Raw genomic sequence first — 25,504 nt, forward strand, 5'->3', positions numbered from 1 at the left:
CAAAACCTGCAAAAGGAAACAAAAGGAAGTCAGACTGTTTTTCATTTTGCTATGGGAAAGCCATGCAATATGAGCATGTGTGCTGCTACTACCTGGCTGTTCATGTGAAGACTTTTTCTTGTCTTGGGGAATAAGAAGTAGGCCGAGTCAGTGCATGTGCTCATTTCAACACTATCACTGTGGATCGCAGCCAAAGACTGTCTAGCTTCAAATTACCGTGCTTGGGGATTTAAGCTTTAAAGAATTAATCGGATTTTTTTTTTTTTTTACCAAAATAGGATTATGAAAAAGATCCAGCACAGGTCAACTAAGATGTAATTTATGAGCCTAAAAGACTGACCATCTCTAAAGATGTTGTTGCACAAGCCCTTCAGGCGTTCATACCCTAAATTTGGGCAAACTGAAAATGCAATTAATCAGAAAAGGAGTGTATTGTAGAATAAATTAAACATGAGTGGAATGAAATGTACATAAAAAAATAACTTGGCCTATTTTGATCATGGACCTATAGAGTGTTTGAATGGTCTCATTGGTATTATGGGCCATAAGCTAAAAGGCAGATGCCGATTATGGGCCCAGATCTAAGCAAGATATCATATTCCGAATGAAGCCCATCTGAATAAACATAAGAAAATGTTAAGAAATATCTTACTCACAGCAATGAATGATATGACATACAGTTGAAATAAAATCACCAATTACCAAAGCCTGTGAGACAACTTGATAAAAGCAAATCACAGCACAGTGTGCTGATGGTGTATGTGAAATTGTTAGATTTTTCTATTGCAGTTGCAGCACTGACAGCTCTTTACTTTGTAATCCAAAGCTTCAACCATCACTGTTTTTGAAAGACAAGACTCGCTTCTTGATTAATAAAGTAATTAATGTGAGGTAGGTAAACAGCTGTTACCAACATCAGCTATATCAATAGCAAAACTCACAAACAGCTTTTCTAAATTACTAATAAAGTCTACTAATTATTATAGATAATTTAAAAACAGATTTGTTTTTAAACTTTCGTGCGTTTTAATCTCCTGTTTTTCCTTGAAATGAAATGGATTTTGAACTAGTAGTTTTTACTGTTACTCTCGTAACACCCAAACAAAAGAATCCCTTAAGGATCTATGTTATTAACAAATGTACAGCAATACTCCCCACCCATCATTAAAAGGGAATTAAAGGGTTAGCACTGCCTTACTGGAGGTGAAAGAATTTTTACTTTTGTAAACAAATGTTTCACATGATGACTGGATGTCAGATTTTCCCAATAACCTGGTTGGTGAGATACTCTCATTCATTAGACCTAATTTAGATATCAGACTTGAACACCTGTGAGAAACAGACCACATGGTGAAGACAGATTGATTATCATTACTGTATCGCACCATTAATGCTTTAGTCTTGTTGCCAATTACGTGGCTATTTAAGGTGGAAATACCCTGAGTTTGATCTTTTTAACTGCCTTAGGCGTTTACGAAACGAAACGAAATATCGCACTGTGTTTCTGCTCTTCCTCTGCGAAACCGGTTTCAGACAAATGAAAGCTGAAAGCATCTCAACCTGTTGCTGCAGCTGAGTCAGAGCCCAACAGGAAACCCGAGGCTGCTGCTGCCGCCCGGGGCCGTCTGTGTGAGGGGCCGGACCCTCGGACACACCGACTCTCTCCCTCCTTCCTACGGGCCGGGACACGCAGGGAGGCGGCGGGGGAGCCCCCCACCACACACACACACACACACACACACACACTCACCCCCTCCTCCCAGAAAGAGGTTTTGAAAAGTTGAGTAAAGTCGTCGGCGGGTCGGCCGGAGTGGAGCTGACGGAGCTCGGTGTGTCTGAGCTGCAGCTCTCCGGCGGAGGCTGCTCAGGTGTGGAGCTGCAGGAGGAGGAGGAGGAGGAGGAGGAAGTGTGTGTCTGTCGTCATTTACTTCTCTTGTAACTGGAAGCAGGAGGTCCAACTTTTCTTTTTTTTTTTTTTTTTGTCGTGTTTGCAGTGGCGTATTTGCGCTGTTCTCACCGGTTTCGTTTTTCTTTCGCGGTGTTGACGGACTTGGACGCAGAAGAGGTCGAGTTTGAACAGGTAAGTTTATTTTTGACGTTTTTTGAGCGCCATTTTTTCCCGATGGGCTTCAGTGAAGGCGCTTTCTGCGCGGTCTCGGTTGACACCTTTTGAAAACGAGCCAAGTGGTGGAAGTGAGCTGAGAACCGGCTGCTGTAGACTGGTCTGTGCCCAGTTTAGCATTGGAAGAGCTTGAAACTCATTACACTGTTGAAAAGTCACCATTTTGACCCCCCTCTGCTTTTTCAAAAGCTAACGGATTCACCCCAGAAATCAATAGCTCACTTAAATAGAGTAAAACTGAGCCCATTTGTGAGCGACCACCTTATCGTGGTTGTGTTAGCTTTTATCTAACAGATAAATCATAATGTGTGTGCTACTAACCTGTGCATCTGCGTCTCTTAAATGAAGGCGTTTTATGGCGAGTAATAAAGTGCAATAGCCTCAAGTCTGAAAGGCAATTACTTCAGTTTTATGATGCCATGGTTAAGATAGTGAGGCTGTCTTGACACTTTTCTAACTGCTCTGCATCTCAGTACAAACACACCCCCTGCAGCAAACACACACAGGAAACACACAAAACACACACTATACAGGCAAGATGTCGTGTTCTTTGTTATTTTCTGGTTCTCGTATGACTTATCTGCTTTGTGGCTGTTCTGTCACTACTGTTTAACCACTACTTCATTTAGATTGTTTCTGACCAAAAAAATAAAAATAAAAAATGCTGCTTAGTAAAGCTGAATATAAAGGTTTACAAGCATATATCCCAGCAAGAGACCTGACGTGGCTCTTTTTAAATCGGGCTGAAAAACCCAGAGCCTTGAGGCCATATCCGTGACTCAGTTTACTGGTCTGGAAAGACTAAGTCCTGTTTGTTTTAAGTGCGCTTATGCCTAAGGGTTCCAAAGACAAGTTGCACATGAAGGATCACAGCTGATAACAGATTAGCACTGTTGTTAAATGGCACATTGCATTCAAAACTTGATTTAGACCATCACTGTCATGGGAAAATGGGAAATTAGTTTAGCTGGTATAACTGTGAGGTATTCCCTCTTGTATTGTTTTAAAAAAATGCAGCAAAACCTTTGGATTTGTTGAGGTTAGAGCTCTGTTGTGAAAGAATCCAATAGGATATGTCAATCTGTAACTAAAGTGCTCAGTGCACAGGGAATACAACCACAGTCTGAGTAGCAAAAGGCAATTCCCGTGGTTTATCTGCTAGTTGTTGCTATTCAGTTGAAAAGTTTAGCTTTGATTTGAAATGTATCATGTAGATCAGGTGGATGAATAAGTCACTTGCAAAGCAGTTTGATTTTGATATGAATCTGTGAACATCCACCCCAATGTACAAAGAGGAAGTAAGAGGGGTAGAGTGAGCATGAAAACTGTCAAAGACAGATAAGAGCTGGAGAAAGTGTCTGGTCGTCAGCACCAACACTCAGCAAGAGTTTATCTTTTCTAATTGTGCTTACGAGACTAGGAGTCAGAGTTAGGCTCTGACAAGGCAAAGCAAGATTAAAAAAGCAAAAGATAAAGGGGAAGAAACAAAAGAGTGATTAAAACTTCCACTTCTTTGCTTGGCAAACTCGATGATGGATGAATCTTCAACAGGAGGGAAATTCCTCACTGCCACAGTGCCTCCAGCATATCTCTCAGCACGTCTCTGTGCCTATTACCTACTGAAGCACTGTCATCAGAAACTAAATCCTTTCTAATCGTCAATGCATTTCCATATTTAAACTAAGATATTTACACACGTTTTGAGTGTGCATATTGAGTGGCCTCCAAGTTACGTTAGAATGTCAATGTCAGAGCTTAACCTCACATTCCCTCTTTTAATTCCATGTTGCCACTGTTCTGTCTGTGTGCATGCTACACAAGCGCGCCGTACTTTTGACTATGATTATTATGGCTAAGCAGAGGATTAGATTCAGACAGTCAAGTATGCACAAAGATGATATACCTAGAAACAACAGGTCACTAAGACACTGGCCAGACATATCAGCAGTAGTTTTTTTGTTTTTTGTTTTTTTCTTTTCTTTAGTTTTAGATAAAACTCATGAAAATAAAATGCCAATGAAAGGTCAAATAAAGACATAAAGGAACTGGGTCGTATGTTTGCTGAGAAAACCCCAGTTGTTGTATGATACGCTACAGGTTTTTAAAATTCATACATATTATTTTGCTTCTATAAACTTTGAAGAGCAAATGAAAGATTAAGAAAACCTAGTCATTTGCATAGTTTAAACTTTAAAATGCTAAATTCTACATTTACCATCATGCAACATGTGTTTCTATTTCTGATTGGTAAACATCCTTGTTAGTTAGTCATCTGTCGCCTAGTCCTATAACGGCATCTGGGTTATTGGATTGAATAATCTTGTATTCATATTTTTGTGTAAAATAACTGGAATACCACTTTAATCAGCCGACATTGCATATCATCATATATACATATAATATATATTATAAATACAGTATAGAATGGGTAAATTTTCACTGTTGTTAAATCTTGAATTTGAAACGTACTTGACCACACCACTGTGAGCTCACCTGATCTAAAGCATGTTTCTGCATTATGTCCCCATGTCAGCTCTAACATACCTGAGATGTTAGCCATGCTGTCACATTTAAGTGTTGGCAGGAGTCTAAATTGCACAGACTCATTCTTTTGTCTGTCCTCTTTGCATTGTGTTTTGTTTAGGCACAAAAGACGGTATTCATGCAGTGCTCCTTAAATCATTCTGTTTGTTTATCTGTGTTTGGTATTCCTTTTATTTGCAATGATCTGCTGACAGAAAGCCTTAAAAATTCTGGCTGACAGTTGGTTAGAGAAGGAGGAAGACAGAAAAACATTTAGTGTCTCCAGTTTATTCTGTGTTGTAAGTAGCACACATTGGTTTATTCTGAAACCAACAACAATGTTTTAATGGAGCAGATTAAGAACAATACCAAAACAGTAACATGTTATGTTTGTAGAGGTAATTATCTGATGAGACAACACCTGGACAGATTTGTCTTTGACAATATTATTTTGAACAATATTTTTAGCTTGTTAGCCTCACAGCACTAACCTTTTTGTCAATTTATTTTTTTTTTTTTTTCTTTTTTTTTTTTTTTGCAGTCTGGTTTAATTAAACCTAGAAAGTTATTGGTTTGTGTGTGTGAGAGCATCTTAAAAAGTGATAAGCCCATTTTTTCACCAAGTAGTTTCTGGAGACAATTTAACTAATCCAATATTTACTAAGGTCTGCATTCCTATGTGATCCTACATTGGCATATTCAATAGTTTAAACATAAAATGTTCCTGTACAACAACATGCATTTTACATCACAGTATATCTTAAGATAATGAAACAAAGAAGAAATGTATGACTTTTAGTGACATTGCCACTTTTAGTCATCAAGCAAAACATAGGGGGACTAGAAAATGCCACTCCTGTGTATTATAGGTGGCAATGCATCACCACACATAGAATATAAACATCCTTTTAAATCACCAGTGGCTTCAAATTTCATTACAATGTGTTTTGATGTTTATATACATGCTTTTATTTGATATTAAATGAAATATTCCAACTGTCTAATATTGTACTGCTTAACACTTCATCTCTATCAGAACAAGCTGCCATTTTGTCAGACCCACATTGAAGGCAACACAAAGTAGACTTCCATTACAGTCTGGCTTCATCAGATAGTTTTGCCCTAAGAACAGCATGCTATTTTGAGTTGATGTAAGTCAAATGCTTTTGGATTTATTGTGTGCTTCATGCCCATTGTTATTTTGAAGTGAGCTCTGATGAAATGCTTGGAAAAATGCTCTGTATCCTTTTGCAGTTGTGAAGCTCTGTGCTGTGGTGGACCATTGATTATTTGCCTGCCCAGGTCAAGACAGACTATCTAGTTTATAACCTTGGTAGGACCCATTATGTTTCCATGGGGTGAGGCGGCATTCCTCCGTACTGGCCTGCTGACCCTATTTCAGCTATAGCTGTCGTGTGAAGTACTGCTGGCTGAGGTTGTTATTAAAATGCCACAGTGTTGGACCCTGAGAACTACTGTATCCCGGACTTTTAACCTTGGTACAAACAGCTTTGGAACCACACATGCATTAAAAATCACAAACAGATGAATATTACATGCTTCCACTAGTTCATTTTAACCTTGTTCAATGCCCCAGGCACACTTGCACTTGTGAGATCAGATAACAAAATAATTAAAGCATGTTTGGTACCTAAAGGAGAGATACACCTTCCACCCTGACATTGAGCTTATCACAGAATTATAATGTCAAATCATATTACATAGGTGAGATAAGGTCTGATATGTTAACATTTTGGTAAAATAAATGGGATTGGGAACATAATTCATAAATCAATTTTACTCAGTTCCATCAGTGCTGCTAATCATCATGGCATAGTTATGTGGTTTTTTTTTTTTTATAATATAATCATTTTAAGATGAATTCCACCTTCATTTTCTTCAGCTATAATCTTGAATCACGGGAGGCTGTATAATGAAGGACAAGCAGAATATTGTCTGTAATTGAGGGCTGGAATTGAGTTTGTTTGTCCACAGTGATAATAAGAGGAGGAAAGTTAAACATTATATTCCCTAACCAGACATTTTCAAGGTGACTCGACACCCTTGTAGAATTCGCAAACTCTATGACTCAAGATAGCTATGTCTTATAAGAAGGTAGAAAATGGGACTGCAGCTATCAATTGTTTTTGTAATCAAGTATTCCCAAGATGAGTTCATTGATTAATTGAGGAATCAAATAAATTTACTTTCTCAAATAGCAACAATAAAAATTAGAAAAAGAACAAAAAAGACATGTCTGTAAAACAATCCAGGATATTCCTTTTTCAAACCAAAACTAAACCCATTTTCTGCTTTTAATGGTGTTGTCTTCTGAAACAAATAAATGGAAATGGTATTAATACAGACACAGCAGCTAAAAAAGCTTGAGCAAAAGTTAGGAACATCAGAACACGTTCCTCATCATGTTCTTAACTCACCATTGCAAATTAGTAATCACATGTTTACATTGAGTTACGTTGTGTGCCTTCTGTTTAAGTGCTGCATCACTGAAGACATGCTGTCATGTAGTAACAATGCAAGCTAAATTAATTGGGCAAAGCTTTCAAAAATTTTGAAGAAAAATTGCCTTGATAATTTTTTGTAATGAAATAATTCAAATTGCTTAATTTCAGTCCTAATAGTGAAAGAGTAGTGAATGAATACCTCAAAGTTATTGTAAAGTTTAAGGTTAAATCCTATGTGTTGAAAGATGGCTTAAGGTGGCCACAGATGAATTTGTTAATGTTTACTGTGTTGCCCTGATGCTGATTTGACTGCAGTGTGCTATGTGACATGATGAATCCCATCATGACTGAGCTGCGAGGCCCCGTGGCACACAGAGCTTCAGGCTTTTGACTCCATGACAATAGCAAAAATTAACCGAGACTGGATTACACCAGTACTGCATTCCACTCCAAACCTGTTTGAGACACGTGCGCATACACACACACTAATCCTTACACATTCGCGAACAAATCACTGAAGTAAGCCAATACATGTCTAACAAATGCTTGTTCAAAGTGCTAAAAGAACACTTATATATCATCTATATGTAGTCATATAATGGTTCTATTAAGAAATCATTGAAAAATATCAGCGCTGTCAGTGCTGCTCTAGTATTAAAAGTCCTGAGTCCAGTTGCACTAACAATATCCTTGAACAAAGCTTTTTTTTTTTTTTTAAGTCTACTGATTTTTAAGCCTGATACAGTTCATACCCTTTTGTTATGCATTGCACTGGTGGGAATGTCACCTGTCAAAACCTGCTTTCCATTAACGCAGCTGAAAGTCTTGCTAACACACAGCATGGTGAGTGATTAAACCACAAAATAGCACAACTAACCTGCAGCCAGCAGTTTCAATGAAGATCCACCCTGATAGCATGTCACCGAGCGGAGGAGACAGAAACTGGCTTTTTAAAAACAGAGTCACATTAAACTTATTGCAGCTGCATGGTTTTGGGGGATTAGGCCTCTGAAGAGCAATTGTTAGTTAAAATCTGTGTCTGTCCAAATTTTATCAACGCTTCAAAGCTTTCAAACTACTCCATGGTGACTTTTATTTCCATGAAACTTGTACTAAATTATTTGAAACATCAGTTCATCCACATTAGTTGGTAGTAATAAGTGAATTGTTTAGCATATAAAATTTCAGTAAAATGGATTAATCTTAAACACTATGCTGAAGCCCAAAGCAGTTATTCTGGCTAGATTTTCTTATACTTAGTCACCAAGCACATGCAAATCTATACATTTTGCTGGTACCTTTTTATTTAAAGCTCAGGGTGAACGGTGCAGACATTAAGTAGTGCATTATAGGTTTTGTTTGATGGATAAAAGTTATCGGCAGATGTTCCAAAAGAAATCGCTGTAAAATGGAAAGGCTGTAACTATAGCTGCTTCATGGTGGTTAAAATTATACTGTCACATTGGGATTCACGTGAAACCTGTGTACAGGCACATGTTGCAAGGTATTCATTGTGAACTTTGTGTGTTGTTAGATGTTCGCACACAGTTTATATTGTGTCACATTCTTCAAGTGTCTTGTCAGGTCTTGTCTGAAGAGGTGTCTCCAACTGGTCCCTCTCCTTATGTCACTTCCTCAAAGTCCCAAATTCATGTTCTGTCATTATTTCAACCTCTCTGATTCCATGCAAGATTTTCCATCTACAGTACAGGCCAAAAGTTTGGACACACCTTCTCATTCAAATGAATTGGAAAGTGTGTCCAAACTTTTGGCCTGCACTGTATATAATGTCTGAGCCTGTATGTCTTTTTCTTCTCCTTTGTATTATTTAATTCTCTTCTTATATTTTCCCATTCTGTCATTCTGTGAGGCAAGTACTTACTCTTATGCTAGTCAAGGTTTTTGCACTTGGCTGTTTTGAACAGATTTTATGTTCATCTTCTTGTCTCTCTATACTAAATAGAAACCTAAAGCGACTTGATTAATTACAGCTATGTTGTGTAAGTTAATCGATTAGGTACACTGTCTGTTTTGCTTAGTTTGTGTGTTATGTTCACTTATCAGCAAAGCATTACCCCAGACACACACTCTGCATTCTACACTAGGGTCAAAAACTGGTGTTTTCCCTCCTACCATGAATTCTAATATGTTTCAGTGTCTGTACTAGTTTTTACAGATAGAGCCGTAGGTAGATGAGGTCATGAATGCTAAAACATTGCAACCACAGTAACTGAGTCAGTCTGTTTTAAAGCACAAGGGTGGCAGTTGATAGCCAACTGTCTCCTGCTTCGAAGTTTTCATGGTCATCATTGCCTAAAATAGATATGCATTAAAATCTCAATAGTAAACAGTAGCAGTTTGCTATTTCCATCATATTGATATGTTTGGTACTGGACTAGCATTTTCGAAGTCTTCAGGAGGTCTCCTCAGGACTGTGGAGGGCTATAAAAGTTACAATATTAAGTATATGTGTTTTATGAAGCATTCCGCATCATCTTAATTTTTGATCATAATTTAATCATAGTCAGGGTCAAAGTTTTAATATGCTACTTAGGTTAGTGCAGGTCACAGTGATATAGGGGCTGCACAGCTGTTATCTCAGTTCATATAGTGTAAAGGAAGCCTGATCATAAATTTTTGGTTTCCAACAACACTTTCAAAATGGAGCCAATCTTGAAAGAGTGTACAGTTAGACTAATGTACTTTGATGTGTTTGCAGTCAGATTATGTAGATAATCCTGCATGTTCATTATACTGGGTGAGCCAGAATGACTCATCCGAGCTGCATAGAGCAATATTCTTCAGCTGCACTATGCATATGTATGTTGCAGATGACCGTGTTAATCCTTGCAGCACCTCTGCTAATTTGATGAGTGGATGACAAGGTTTTTACAAAAGCATCAACATGCTGTCACTTTAGATCTGCTCCTCAGTGAAATTACTGTGGAGTCGAATTTCTCACCCAGAATCCTCCCAGACATGATATTTTAAATCTGCATACCAGATGGTGACTTTGACAGGGCTACTCGTCAGAGACTTACCCATATTGGAAACTATTCACAGGGCAACACCAACTAGTATACAGTAATATAGAGAACTTATGTCACCCATCTGTTGTTTGGCTGGTTACACAACATTGTTCTGACAAAATCCACTCGGTTACTTGGTACAATAAGATAGACTAGATAAAAGTAATCATAATCAGCCTTCGTATTTGAGTTCCTTCATACTAATGTCGGGCAGCATGGCGGTATAGTGGTCAGCGCTGTTGCCCCATAATAAGAAGGTTTGGGCTGGAGCTGCTGGAGCCAATCCCAGCTCACATTGGGCGAGGGGCGGGGTACACCCCGGACAGGTCGCCAGTCCATCACAGGGCCAACACACAAGGTCAAACAGAGACAAACAACCACTTATGCTTGCATTCACACTCAATTTACAGTCTCCAGTTAACCTATACATTCATGTCTTTGGACGTTGGGAGGAAACCAATGCTGGGATTGGCTCCAGCATCCTGTGTGACTCAGAAACAGATGTAGTGGTTCATGGTAGAAGATGAATGAATGAGCACCTAACGTCATTCATTCTTTTTACTTTTTGAGGTGTGAAAGCAAAGCAGGCCAACCACAGGTCAGTGTAGTATGTATGTGATATAAGGAAATTTTCAAAAGCAGCTATAAAGAAAGAAATTTGTTAATGATGTCTAAATTTGATTAGTTCATTACTACATAAAACTCATGAGTGAAGGATTCCCTCTCATCGATCAGTTGTTTTGAGTTTAATAGTCATTTAATAGTTATTAACTTTCCTTGTCCATGGTGCCAGGTGAATGACCTGCTGTCAATCATTGCATCTTCATGTCTGCACATCGAGCCATGTTGCTCTGATGATGATGATGCAAGATGACTGTTGGAAAAAGTCACCTAGCAAGTTCATGTGTCTTGATGTTCACACTCTTGGTTTGTCAAAATAAGGGTACTTGGTAGTGCAAGTGGTTGAGCGATTAGTGCATATGCCATGTTGTCACAGCATCGATTCCAGCTCGGCACCTTCGCTGTAGGTCATTCCCCTCTCTCTCTCCTTGTTTCCTGCAGGCCTCTCTGCCACTTGCTAATTAAAATAAAGGCCTAAAAAGGCTAATAATAATAATAATAAAATCACCTGAGAGCTCTGTACAGCTATGGCAGTGTAGCCTTACACAGACTTTTCAAATCTCCTAAATCCCTTTTTTTGGCTGTATAATATTGAGACAAAATGAGAGAAAAGGAATTTGCTCCTTTGAGGCAGTATTGTTTCATCATCATAGTCTTCTGTCTTTAGTCAAATTGTCAGTGCATTAAACTTACTTTAGTCCAACTAGTGAACAGCAGGACCTGTAGGAGGATTTCTTTTGATATTCCCCTGCAGTGATGCCTTTGATGCTCTCAGGCGCACTTTTCCACTGTGATTATTGTGCAAGCTTATGATATGTATTTGCAAAGTTAATACAGTGATAAAAAATTGGATTGGCAGGTTGATGAGCTTTGATGCTTTGAAGTGCACACGTTATATGAGCCTCTATCTTACTTGATAGGTTAAGCAGCAGCAAAACAGTCATGCCTGTGAAATGCAGCTGTGGTAAAAGAGTTGGAGGAAACCTGTGATATACTTTGTTGACTTTGATAATTCCCAACACGCTCCAAAGTCTGCTACACTGTTTGCTCTGTGACGATGGACGCACACACCTAATACACATTAACCTTTCATCCGTGGCTGATGGCTGATGTGCACGCACGCGATCACGCACGCGATCACACACACACACACACAGCGGAATGCAGTATTTTCACTCACTCAACCTTAACTGTCAATCAGAGGAACTTGGCTGTGTGCTCTTGTAGCGGCCCCATCCAAGCAACACAAATTCCACCCATACCACCCACCCACACTCACAAACACACATGCATATACAGCACCTATTCACACACATTAAACACACACACATACTCCCACAGTATGTCAAATTTATTTCCATCTAGATAACCAGGATATCCATCTCCGATAATGTAATTTCTGCTGCAGTCTGTAAAACAACTGAAAATCAATAGTTGATGAAAAAGCACTTAACAACAATTCCCTTGGCCCATTCCTTAAGCTTGAGAGGGATTGCTTTTTTGATTGCCATTGTCCAATTGAAGTTCTGTCTAGGAATTGTTTTACAGTTAGTTGGCCGCCTGTTAGTCAGTTTGTTCCTGAGCGATGGCCAGTGACGACAGCTAGAGGATGCACAAGTCGAGAGATCAGGGTCATTGTGATTGCATATTCTATCTCTCATCTGCTGGTGGACAGGGATGTTTTTGCTCTTCCTGTTCCCAAATACATGGAAGGATGTTTTCAACTTACAGCAACCTTGGAATACTTGCTCTCTATTGCACAGAACTGAAAATATAGAGCTGTTCAAATCAGAAATTTAAAATAGCTGTTTTTCTGCTTCCACCCTGGTCCAGTTTTCTTCTTTTCACTGCTGGAGTTTAAATGCTGCAGTTTAACGCACAATGGTGAATAGAATAGAATAATGAGCGAAGCACTGTAATGAACCTATGGCAGACCCAAAGTAAAGCCAGAGTCACTAATAGATGCATTAGCCATTAAAAAACTGTTTATAACATTGATAAAACAGTTCATGTTAGTACTCAAATATGTTTACAATCTACAATTGAGGGCACACAATCTGATACCTTACTCCTAACCTCTGCTCTCTCCCTCTCTGCCCCCTGTCTTTACTCTAATCACCAACCTCTTCAAACCCCAACCCCCATCTCTCCAAGAAATAGAGCAGAAACATCAAAGTGCAGAGAAGCAGAGGGGCCAGCAGTCCAAGGGTAGCATAATTGCATCATCATACAACAACAAAATGTCACTGGGTGGCCTGATAATGACTCCCCCTGCCCCTACAGACCTGAAGCAATTTTAGCAATTCAGAGTGTGTTGTGTTTTCAGGGGTTGGTATTTACAGAAACAGATGAATCACTGTTGATCTTTCATCTCTCTACATGCCAGCCTTGCATGAAGAACATCTTACCTGCCTTTTAGCCAAATAGTTTTACTGTCCTTGACCGTTGCCTATAATTGTGTCTTTGTAATTGACACATTTGGGTTTTTCAGATGGACAATGTTTTTGTTTTGTTTTTTTTATTTTCAGCGAGCCTGCCAATTTCAAGACAATACATAGCTAGCTGTCTAATAGACATACTGACTTATCATTGTAGTATAAAATTAATGTTATTGTATTGTATTGTAAATGATGCAATGCTTGCAATACCAACATCCATTTACATTCATCCTGACCAAGTGATTATCACAGAATGCTGTTTGTGTAATTATTGTGAGATTTGACTGTGTTTGTAGTCATAAATCCCTAATAAACATTCATCTTTATGAAAAGAGTCCATTAATTATTTATTCCCATCTAGAGAAAGCCAAACTGAAAGGTTAGTCTCATTACTTAAAGTTTGCAGTTTTCCTGCTCCCATGGAGCCCATGTTAGTCCTGTTCTGTGGACAATGTCAGTCTTCTTGTGCCCTCAGAAAATTGAATTTAAATGCTTCAGCTCAGTTTTAAAACACTCCATTTTACAAAAAGTGTGTTCTGGATTTAGCTGAAACCAAATAATAGTGTAAAAAAAAAAAGTTTTTAAATTTTTATACATGTAGCAATTGTGGCAATACTTAAAATTCATCTGCATGATTTGATATACTCTCATATGCTGACTGTGTATTCAAGAACGTCACAAGTAGCTGTCATACATGAAGTTTTTCATTCCAGACACTCTAATGTTCCTCCATCTGTTCCCACAGAGCTAATGTCACTACACCAGCACATAGCATATAGACTTAATTGCACCCCTCTAGGCAGATATTCATCCTTTATATGAACATACAAGCATATGCTGAAGGCAAATATACATTGTTTTGTATGAGGGCAGGACCCGTGTTTACCAAGAAACTGTACAGACATCTTGAAGGGAAGGACTTTGAGGCAGCTGTACTTCTTGGAAAGATTCTTGAACTTGCTATACACACATGATGAAGCTCTTAAAATGTTCAATAGGGCACAAGTTGCTTTCAGTTCATCCATCTTTTTTTGACAGTTTAGAGCTGAAACTGTTAGATGTCTTATTGACTTAATGCACATTAAATATCTTTAGGTTTTGAAGTGTGGGTCACAAAAAGACTCCAGACCAGACAACTGACAAACAAGCAAACTGCATTTTGGGGTTAAAACATTTATTTGTGTTCAGTGAAGAAGTAAAACACAGCATCAACATTCACCCCTTATTATTTCAATGAATTGCCATTTGTCACATCACAGTAGAAACAACACTGGTGTCAGTATAATGGCTGATGGTTGAATCCCATAAAGCTGCTTCAGTGTTCTGATGTATCTTGTGCAGCTTCACAGTGACACTGGAGCACTTGAACTTAGCAGAACCACTAGTTATTTTCTTACAATAACAAGTCAAATGTCTTACCATTGCATTGCTGATATACTATGGACTTTCTCTTCCGTCGCCTTCCTATTCTTTTGACAATAGCTGTAACAGTTGTGTGACAAAGCATGAGTGGGGGCTGGGGGTGGGTCATACCACTGAGGTCAGACAACCCACACCTTGCTCATCTAGGATTCAATTGTTTAGTACGCAAAAAATCCTTGGAAACCAAATAGCTGCCATTTTCTGAAAATCTGTACCAATGCTTCAGTCGTGTCAGTCAAATGCATTCACAGCTAATAGGTGCTAGAGGTGGACTAAAGACTGTTATTACGTACTGTGGCAGCTAAGCTGTGTTGATGACCATTTACGATGTTGGCGTTTTACTACTGCTGATAAGGTGTGAAGTGTAGAGGTCAACGGTATAAATTTAAAGGAACGGAATGAATGCAGTGAACAACTACAGTTTTTGTTTGGTCCCACTACACATGTGGGTAGCTGTGCTTTCTAAAAACCACAAGAGGATTGTGGGAGTTGTGTGAAAATTCACAGTTAAGGTGTAAAGATTTATGATTGAAGTAAAGATTTCACATTGATAACACTCATAATTGGTTTTATAAATAGGAGACTTTCCAATAAAGAACAGACATCATTAGTAGCAAAGCTTGCATGATTTGCAGGGTCTATATTATTGTCAACCTGATTTTGTGTATGCCCCGGGAGGGGAAGTTATATATTGCTTGCTGTACAAATAAGGCCTTTTAAGGCAAATTTAGGATTTAAATTGATTTGATTCTCAAGCCCTAACAGAAATATGAGAGGTCAAACCATGATTTAAGGAATGACAAATTTAATATTAAATATTTCACAGAATACATTTTTCAGGCTTCTTCAATTGGAAATATCCAGAGAGGTAGTTCCACCTTGCAAAGACACTGAAAGCCAAGAAATAATAATTACAAGTGGGGTTTAATATAAAGCATATTTAATCAGTAGCGTATGGTAATCTTTTTTATTTGTTTGTTTGGGGGGAGGGGGTATCCCAGTAAAAAAATCTATGCTAGAGGTCATCCTCTTTTTTTTTTTTTTTAATCCAGTTGCAGTTGCATTTCTTTGTCCAGCCCATTTCAACCACTCTTCTTCTCAGCCATCTTGACTTTATCTGTCTCTTAACTTTCTGACTTTGTAAGCCTTCCCCTCTCTCCCCTCCTGTATTATATCTAATTATCGAAGTCAGTGTGTGTCTATGGGGAGCTCCTCAATACCTCCTCATCAAAGCCTCTGTTTGAGTTTGCTTGTTTATCTCTGGCTGCTATTCTAGGCACTCTCCTGGAGCCCTGATGAGACACAAGCTTTCACTCCCTACGGAGACTTATACTGTAAGCTGTCACTGCACCTCCAGTCATTCAAAATACTCACAGAATGAGAACTCGTCTTTTAATACCTTTGCTGCTCTTGAAGGGTGTATTGTCACTAGTCTTTTAATCTCTGTCTATATATACTGTGAATGTACATACTCATATGTTGTCCCTCGCCACATGCCAGAGGATGCTTTCCCATCAAAAATTTCCTCCATACCCTTTTTATGTTTGATTCTCCTGTTTTCTGCTACATGTGCATCACACCCACATATTCACTGTTTTATGTGAGCCCTTTTCCCCTGTGACCCCACCGCAGAGCTGAAGGGGGTCCCAGGAATACTTCTGGTGCTGTATGCAGACGTTCCTCACTATGATAACTAAAACCCCCCAAAGCTGATCTACTATATTGGAGGAGCAGAAAGAGGAGAAACTGTATTTGTAGAGTTTTTGAGCATTGGATGGGGAAGGAAGTTTCAAATATGAGGCTCATGCTGGAAGTGTGCACAGGTTGACGATATCTTTTTCGATTTTTAACCTTGAGCCACTGTCTGAGTTTGGTAGACTGTGTCTTACTATGTTTCAGAAATGAAGTTGTCAATGAGTTTCTGTGGGTTTTGTCTGCTTGTGCATGCATTGTAAGCATATTTTGGGAGCTTCAAAGCTCTGTGATAGCGATTAGCAATGCTAGCCGTGACAGATTTGCATTTGTTGAAAAAGAGTGCTGCATTACTCAGATACACACCGGTGCGATCTCAGTGACTGTGGTGGCAAAATGTGATTTTGGCTGTAGGACAGCTCTTTACATGACACACAGGATTGTCAGTGACTGAAAGATTATTGCTATTGTTCCAGAAAGAAATTGTCTTGTAGTGGGCTAGGGCTCATATTGGAATCAGACAAAAATATATCAAAGTAATAATTTTTATTTCTTTATTTTTTATTTTTTTTTGCAACAATTCCAGTATAAGTTGTAATTTTGGTAGTAATGGTCATTTTTGTATTTTTGAGTTGAAAGTGGTTGGATTAATGGTTTTTCCTGGATGCTGCACCAGAAGCATGTTCCTTAATGTCTGTAGTATTACAATTTGTAAGGCAAGGAATAGCCGTAATGACACAATGCTACTTATATAATGTAGAATGATTGTTTTAGCACATTTTACTGAAATCTAAAAACTGCAGCTTGTGCAATTCAGATGTTATGCTTTCATCTTGGGTGATATCTCATTTAATTTGCTCAGCCAAAGTAAAAACTTCCAATTTCCAATAACAATCTTTTAATTATATATTTTTTATTGTATGAGATCTTGTTTAATGAAAAACACCGATTGCAAAATAATATGGGCAGCAAAAATAAATGTTGGTTTTTGCCTGGGAAGTAGATTTTTCTTTCTTTCTTTTCTTTATCTTTTTCTTTTTTGTAAGGAAGGTTTTCCTCCAAAAGCTGTGTGATGGCGTTGTGATCGCAGGAACTTAATAATGACTGAGTTGCTGTGGGCTGGTTGCTATATATGTCTCTAGTCTATGCTCTCTCATGTAAGTCTGAGTTTGGAGGAGCTAAAATATTGTCCAATTTAGTGTCAGCTGCTGGGGGAAACAGATCTTGCCAATGCCTACTTTCTGCAAGACTCCAAAGGTTGGTAGGAAGGATTATGGAAGCAGACAAAGCTGTGTAGATGCTTCACAAAGTAATGGCTAAACCCTGCGTATGATCTGTTGCCACCCACTGTTGGTCTGTATGTAATCATATGTATGATGTGTGTGGTATTATCTGTAAGGTGTAACCGAAGTAATTTAGAAATGAATGCAGAAATGCTTTTTTGTGTTTCTTCTTCTAACTCTGGAAAAACATAGATCCACTCGGCCTGCCTCACATTAAATTAACCTCTGATCTTTAACCTTCAAACCCATCTTGCTGTTTTACAGGAGTCAGGATGGATGAGGCTGAGAAGTACAAACAGCGACTAGAGGCCATTGCTGTGAGTCTGCAAAAAAACACACATATATTTATCTGTTAGTAGACAAATCCAGTCACTGATTTATGCGTTGCACTCCGAGTCACCACCACCCTCTCCACAGTGGCAGAGTTCAACTGATCACAGTGACAGAAAAAAAGCAGAGTTTGGGTTGTACATGGTCAGCAGCAACCCACTCTGTCAGAGGTCGGTAGCCTGTCTGACTGGGGATGTTGTTTTCTGTTCAAGATTTTATTATGAAACAGATTATGATCTGTGTCAGATTGGGTGCCATGTTAAATAGGGATTGAGCAAAGAAGGTGTAACTTACTTCTTCTGGATCTAAATAAACAAATTCCCTGACACGTCCTTGTAAACAGAAGAAATATGCCACTGAAAAGAAAATCTAAACTGACACTGTTAAAGGTGGATATTATCCAGGAAACTAAGTATTAAGCTTGCAGAATGAACACTGAGTATTTCTCAGTCTTCAGTAAAGAATGATCAGCATTAGGATTTCATGGTGATCTATGAAGGTAAAATACATCTCATGGAGCACCGGCTCGTGGCTTTTACATGCCCCTTTCCCCAGGATGAGCAGCTGATAGTACACATCAGAAGAGTTCACTGTGTCCAGAATAAGATTGCCTTGGAAAGTGTCATTTTTGTGCATCATAGCCCTTAATTTAATTACCTTTCATGGCTATATTTTAAATATAATACCAGTCCCACAGATTCTCTGTGACATTTCAAAAGTGAAAATCTATAGGCAGGTTTACAAACAAGATGCCACCACAGTAATAGGAACTTGTCTACTTCCGTCTCCAAACTCAGGCATGTCTTTATAGAGAGTGAGTGGGTTAAAGGGACTAAGCTGTGCTCTCTGAGCTGTCTGTAGATCCTGAATAATTTATTGAGTTTGCAATGTGGTGAGCTGTGGTGTCCGTCATCTCACGAAACCAACACTAGTTTCCCATGGAGACAGCTGCTCTGAGCATTATGGGATATAGAGTATACCTGAGGTCCATGGTGACAGTGTTCTTGTGACAGATGGTTGACCAGGTGTCCTCATTTTACACTTTCTCAGTGAAGTTTTTGTTGCAGCCATCTCTTCCCTGTCTTTGTTTCCATTTACTAATTTACATTAGCTTGATGTTTCAGGTAATTGTTCACTTAACTTGAATTAAGTTTTACTCTTCTTGATTTCTATTTGCCCTACTCATAGGATATCGACATTCATTCTCATGCTTATTTTTCTCTCCCTCCCACCTCTCTTCTTGCAGGAAAAGCGCCGGCAGCAGGATGAGCAGGATAGAGCCAGGAGAGAGATGGAAGATGAGAAGCTCAGACTACAGCAGCTCAAGGTGTGACACACACATTCAACATGATCTAACCCGTCTTTTTCAATCACAGACACGCACACACATGCAAGCTCATAAATCGAGCCTTAATTTCAGCCAAAATCCTCTGCAGGCTCATTTCAGCTTGTTAACAAGCCATTTGCCTCAAAATGTTTTTCCTTTTGACACACAGACGCACTCTATCACACCCATACACATGCATGCACACATGAAATGTACACCCTTCCTTATTTCCTGGTTCTGCTAATCTCTCACAAGGTTAGAGTCAAGCCCTCCTTTATTGAAATCAGTTTTTATATCTGTTTACATCTCTCTATGCTCTATTGTTTCCACACCATTTCCATACTGGCGATCTACTTCCTACTCCACTGTTACACTGCCAAGGGGCACATTCCTCAAATTGTCTGAAATTTTGTGCAGCATGTGTTTAGGTGCACCCAGGTATGCATGTGTGTAACATTGCAGCTATGCAAGACAATGTTTTGAATATTCACGCCATGTATGCATGTGGGTTTGTGCACTTAAGTGTATTGGAACAATGAGGTAAAAATTAAAGTTGCAACAGACATCAAAGATTAATTTAAAGCAATTATCCCATCCCTTGGTTTCTCATATGGGGTGATAACATCATAATTTTCAATTCATTCATTAGCTTTGACATTGACTCTAGCCCCTGGGCAGATGTAAGGATGTGATAAGAGACAGCAGCAGCTTATACATAGCTCCTGACCTGCAGGAAAGCTTTTAGAGAGGGCTGTGTCTAGCCAGCCAAACGCACAGGGAGGGGAACAGAGTAGGGCTTGTCCTGTGCTGCATGAGAAAACACAGAGATGGTTTTGTGACGTTTATATTTCTGTAGTTAGCTTCTGGCTAACAGTTACCACATTTGGGAAACATGGGGCCATAGGCTGGAGAGGAAAGTGTGTTTTTAGATGTTTTCAAACTTGCAAAACAACACCTGATTTTAAACAGCAAACAAAAGTGCTGATGTGAGTGCTTTGCTTTAAGTCTGAACAATTAATAAACATAACTATCAAAACCAAAGTGAAATGTTCAGTTTACAAGAGACACAATTATTCTGATGAATCATTCATTCATCATTAAGAATCAAGATGGTTAATTCATCTGGAAAGTAAGAGAAAAGATTTTCACTAAAAATGTCATGTATATTTGAAACCCCCTTCCCCATCCAAAATAATGGAGACATTGCATTGCCATATAATTATGACAAAAAAAATAAAACCTTGTCTATTTTGCAACATTAATAGACTTACTGAAAGTTACTTCTGCTTGTCAGGAGAAGTTACAGATGGCAAGGTCTCACTGTCTGGCTCAAGGGCACTTTAGCAGCACACATGCTTGCTGTAACAAGCATTTGGGCATCTGATTGCCACACAACTAAGTCATTCTATAGTCACTCTTAGTAGTTCTAACATAGAGGTGAACACAACTCATTTATTAAATTCTTACCTGAAAATGTTTTATGGAGGGAACTAGACTGATTCCTACTTAGATCTATCTCTCTGGAGTGTTAAACAGCCACCTTTTTATCACAGTGTCCTGCAGGCATGTCATTATATTGACTTTACGATGTTTACTTATGTGGTCCGGGAATCGTTAGATTAAAAAGTAAATAAGAAATGTCTGCATTCCTCAAGGAAAGTCATTGGCCCATATGCAAACACACACACGCACACACACACACACACACACAAAGCTTTTAAAGGCTTTGTGAGGAAATGTGTTAAAAACCCTGATAAGGGTTGGTGTGAATTCTATCTAAGGTAGGAAACAACAAAGCTGGAATTTGGACTCAGAGTTTGACTTCCACGGTAAGCGTGTTTACACGCACAGTTAAACCGAGTTGTGGTTCTTGCTCGATAAAGCCATCTCATCAGAGTTCTGTCCTTGTCCCAGTATACATGCAGGGGAGTGAAATCGATTTATTTGTTGAAATCATGTGGCCTCCGCTATGATATGTGGCGATATTCACTCTTTCGACTTGTGGGTCACTTTGGATTGACGTATGATGTCACAGAGGTGGAAAGAAACAAAGACCGGTGAGCTAGCAAGTTAGCGACTTGGGGTAAACTGGCACAACGATGGACAACCACCTTGTAAATTTGTACATAACTTCGCCATGTTAGCCAGCTGCTTTTGTGTGACCTCCCATGTTTGCTTTACGTTTTAAATTTCATTCGACTTCGGGTCATGGCTTGGCGCGAAACTTAAGCACATGCACAGATCACCTCCTCCGGTTCCAGTCCAATTGTCCGTATACAGCAGTAGATCGACCTTCAATCGCATTTTCTCGGTCTGTTAGTCCGACAAGTTTCAGTTCAATTTCAGCTGAGTTAACGTGTTTACGTATGCTTTAATAGCCCAGTTTTGGTCGGATTAAAGCAAACATGCTTAGCGATGGGAATAACATTGCCCCAACAACATGAAAATTAGGGACATGCTAAAAAATCTATTCATAGAAGAATCATGATTCTTATTTACTACGATTCAGAATCGATTAAAAAAATTTAATAAAACAAATCCACTGTCGGCCTCCATTTTGTATGCACGACATCCTTAAATCACCACAGAGCCAGTTTTGGAACATACGCATAAGCACCAAAACAAGGAAAGTACAATCAGGGAGAAAAGAGTGATTCAACCGGCTCCATCCTCATTGAAGGCAAAGATTTGGACTCTTTTGGTTTTTACCTGGAGTCCTATAAAATCTGTTTTATATTTTTTTCCCAAATTCATGTGTTTTTTTTTTTCTTTATCTTTTCTTTTCTTTTCTTTCCTTTTTTAATTTTTGTGAATTACGTTTTTAGCATTTTATGCAAATGTAATCCCGAGACAATGTTTTAAGTAATGAAATATTGACAATTTCTTCAGTTATAACTGATAACTTTAATGCTTCCACACATTTAAGAAAAAAACATAATAAAACAATGAAACATACTTTCCACAACTTTGGTGGAAATATCAAATCCACTGTAAACCTTTTAATGTCCCCATTCACTTTGGTTTTCCACTAATTACTGACATCTCCATTGAAGTACATGATAGTTATCCTCTTTATGTCAAGCTCAGTGAGTGACTTAGCACTTAGCACTCAGATGGCCGCTTCACTGGTGGGTGGCATGAATTATTAGTGACTCCCTCAGAGAATTTTCCCGAGAGATACGTTCCTTTTTATTCAGGAAAAAAAGAGGGGGCGTGGTCTCTGGAAGGGGGTCCACTGTCTCCTCTGGTCCAGCCTCTACTCTCTTGAAGGGTGCGGTCTCTGGGGAAGTCCTGTCTGGTCCGGTCTAGTCTCTGGAAGGGGGGTCCGCTGTCCTGCCTAGTCTGATCTGGTCTGAACTGTTCTAGTCTCTACTCTCTGGAGGGGTCCCATCTCTGGTCTAGTCTCTACTCTCTGCAGGGGTCTGGTCATTCCATCCTTGTAGCCCAGTCCATCGCTCGTTTCCAATTAACCAATTAGCCTAGATATGTTCAGGTGCCCCCCACCGGGAATCAAACTGCGCCCTTCTTGTTGCGGGGCAACATCACTAACCACTACGCCATTGTGCTGCTCAGGTCACCACATACATTTACATCAAGTCACGAATTAACCTAGACATGTTCAGGTTCCCCCACTGGGAATCGTACTGCGCTCACTAAGCTCAAGTCACCACATTTATTTAGTTATTTATTCATTCATGGGTAGGGGGGCATGGATTATTAGTTACCCCCTCGGAGCATTTTCCCAACAGATGTGTTCCTTTTTATCCCAGAAAAAAACAAAAAACAAAAAATGTTTATGTAAAAAGTTGTCCAGTTCTGTTATTCTGTTTATAATGAATTCCGTTTTTTCGGGCCCTATTTACCGAATGCCTGGAAAGACCAAGCTTGACAAGAGCTTCAGTGTGCAAGGTTTGCAAAATGAGGAACCCATGTTTAACTGCACTATTTTTTTTTTTTTTTTTTATAAAAAGACACCTTTTTTTGTTACTCAAGCAATATGTGTTATTGCTTTTATGCAACAATTCCATCTAAGCATTGAAATGTGAAAGGCACTTTAATGTCTCCATTTGTCATTCTGTCTTGCAAAGCAGACTGGAGTAGATCATGAGGATTCTTTGCACACCAAGAAGATTTTGAATCGAATCTTAGCCTCAAAAATCTCAATTGAATCGAATCGTGAGATAGTAAAATTTTCCCACCCCTAATTAAAATAGTGTACAATGTTTTTCTGTTAATAATTTATTGTATTAGATGTCTATTTCATTAATTTATAAAGATATGTTATCACTCATTATATAAATTCTCTCTGTTGGACAGCTGAAATAAAAATTTCTGACATCGACTCATGCTGCCTGTTTTTGTCTCTCACCTTCACCTCCTTGAAATAACCACATTGCCTTTCCCGGTCTGAATTTAAAAAAAATTTAATTTTTGTCTATGTAACTTTTAATTTGGCTGTTTCCAAAATCCACCAAATTAGTTCTGCATCTGTGTTTCTGAGCCACGGGGCTACCTTCTTGTTTGCGATCGTTGTCGTCATGTAGGTGAATGAATTTTGGACTGATCGAACAGATGATATTGCTTGATCCGTAACAATCTAAATATCTAAAGTGTGTACTACTTTTTTTATTAAGTACTGTATTAAAATAAATGGAGGGCCTGCTTACAGTTGGAAACTTATTTTGGATAGTAATGAAGCAGCTGCAGGAAACCTCAAACATTAACTTCTGGGAAAAGTTTGCTTTGTGTTTTTGGTTTACTTCCCAATTATATTTCACATTTGTGGTTCAGTGAGCTAATTTGTTGTTTCTTTAAGGATCAGAAGTCAGGCTTTTGCGTGTAGTTAGTGTGTGGTATGAACTTGTGGTCGCTGTTCGTGATTTATGTACCGCTCCTTGAACTTTATTGTGATAAATTTTTTACTATAAGAGCCCCATACTTCCTGCTTACACACACAGCAGTTAGTTTCAGCTGACATTCTGTTGCTCGTAGCAACAGCCGTTGGCAACAGTTGCACAGTAGCTGGAACTGTAGGTATTGAGATTTCAGTTGTTACTTGAGTTTGTCAGATTAGCTGAGTGCTAACCAAGCAAACTATATTTATTAACTGATAGCTGATCTTTGCTAATTTAGCACTGTAGGTTTCTATCAATTTTCTTTTAGGTTCCTGATGACGGTTTGCATTTTATTACCCTAGTGAATTCATACTTGAGTCAATTATTTTGTTTATCTGGTACATTTAAGACATTTTTAAATGATTGTTAAATCTTTAACCAGTTATTTATTGTTGTAAAAACTTTTGTCTGTTTATTTATTTATTGTATATTGTTAAATTTTTTTACGAAAATAATCAAGTCTGATCCCTAATACAGCAGATTCATATTACATAAATAGATACTGATCAGTATGTCAGCCACTGAATAACGAGAAATTGTAACTCTTAAGATAAATGTATATTGTAGGTAATTTATTACCAAGTTCAAGTTTGCATGGTGCTTATCTAAGTTTGTGTGTTTGTAAATTTGTTATATGTTACATGTTATTACAATCATATTACCAAAATACAGTGTTTATGAAAGTTTGCCCTCTTCCTTTCTTCCTCTCTCCAGAGGAAGTCACTGAGGGACCAGTGGTTAATGGAAGGAGCACCCCTGTCCCCATCCTCCCCAGACACCGAGAAACATAGCTCCCTTCTTTGGGGCTCCCCAACCCAGGAGATGGATAATCACAATGACAAGTACAGCCATAGTGTGTGTGTGTGTGCGTGCAAGTTGAAGCTAAAAGACTGTGACACAGCTTGTGACTGAAACTGTAAAGCAATGCACCGCTGTCACATTTTTGTAAATTTTTTTTGTAGTTGAAACTTAATGGTTTTTACTTTTTTGGGGGTGTGTGTGTTTTGTTGTTGCTGTTGATGTATCAGGGCACGCTTGCTGGACAGGTTAGATTTTTTTTTTTTTTTATTGCACTTAAAATGTTGTCTCTGAAGACTATACTCTCAGATCCCAATTTTATTACTGGTCCATCGGTCAAAATGCTGCCTCATTCTCCTGTAGATGGCGTTCAGAGAAACTTGGGCTGTTACTGTTTAAAGAAATCTACACTACAGTAGTGTAGTATAGGTTGAGATCAACATAAGGTTATGTTATTTAAGCATCAAATGTACACATTTCAAAATCTGAATTCAAAAGCAGCATGAACTGAAAATGCATATTTAATGCAGATTTTATGTTTTTGTTTTTTCATGTGTGC

At 38.6% G+C, this 25,504-nt stretch overlaps 2 protein-coding genes across 7 annotated transcripts in view; one reads left to right on the forward strand and one right to left on the reverse strand.

Annotated features, from left to right (window-relative positions):
* plppr2b (phospholipid phosphatase related 2b) overlaps positions 1-2,513 on the reverse strand; it is a 48,817-nt gene extending 46,304 nt beyond the window's left edge. For 4 of the 5 annotated variants that reach the window (XM_029501084.1, XM_029501085.1, XM_029501083.1 and 1 more), the window contains exon 1: positions 1,751-2,028. The gene's annotated coding sequence lies outside the window, so the exon portion shown is untranslated. Of the gene's footprint in view, positions 1-1,750; positions 2,029-2,443 lie in introns of those variants that run through there. The other variant, XM_029501082.1, reaches the window with a different exon arrangement.
* Positions 1,584-25,504, forward strand: part of palm3 (paralemmin 3) — a 29,277-nt gene continuing 5,356 nt past the window's right edge. Inside the window, exons 1-5 of one of the 2 annotated variants that reach the window (XM_029501063.1) lie at positions 1,584-1,868; positions 1,995-2,080; positions 17,860-17,912; positions 19,172-19,252; positions 24,862-24,989. In XM_029501063.1, the coding sequence (XP_029356923.1) occupies positions 17,868-17,912; positions 19,172-19,252; positions 24,862-24,989 (254 nt within the window). In that variant the 5' untranslated portion in view covers positions 1,584-1,868; positions 1,995-2,080; positions 17,860-17,867. Of the gene's footprint in view, positions 1,869-1,969; positions 2,081-17,859; positions 17,913-19,171; positions 19,253-24,861; positions 24,990-25,504 lie in introns of those variants that run through there. The other variant, XM_029501055.1, reaches the window with a different exon arrangement.

This window comes from Echeneis naucrates, chromosome 1 (genome assembly GCF_900963305.1).
Source record: "Echeneis naucrates chromosome 1, fEcheNa1.1, whole genome shotgun sequence".
NCBI classification, from domain to species: Eukaryota; Metazoa; Chordata; class Actinopteri; order Carangiformes; family Echeneidae; genus Echeneis; species Echeneis naucrates.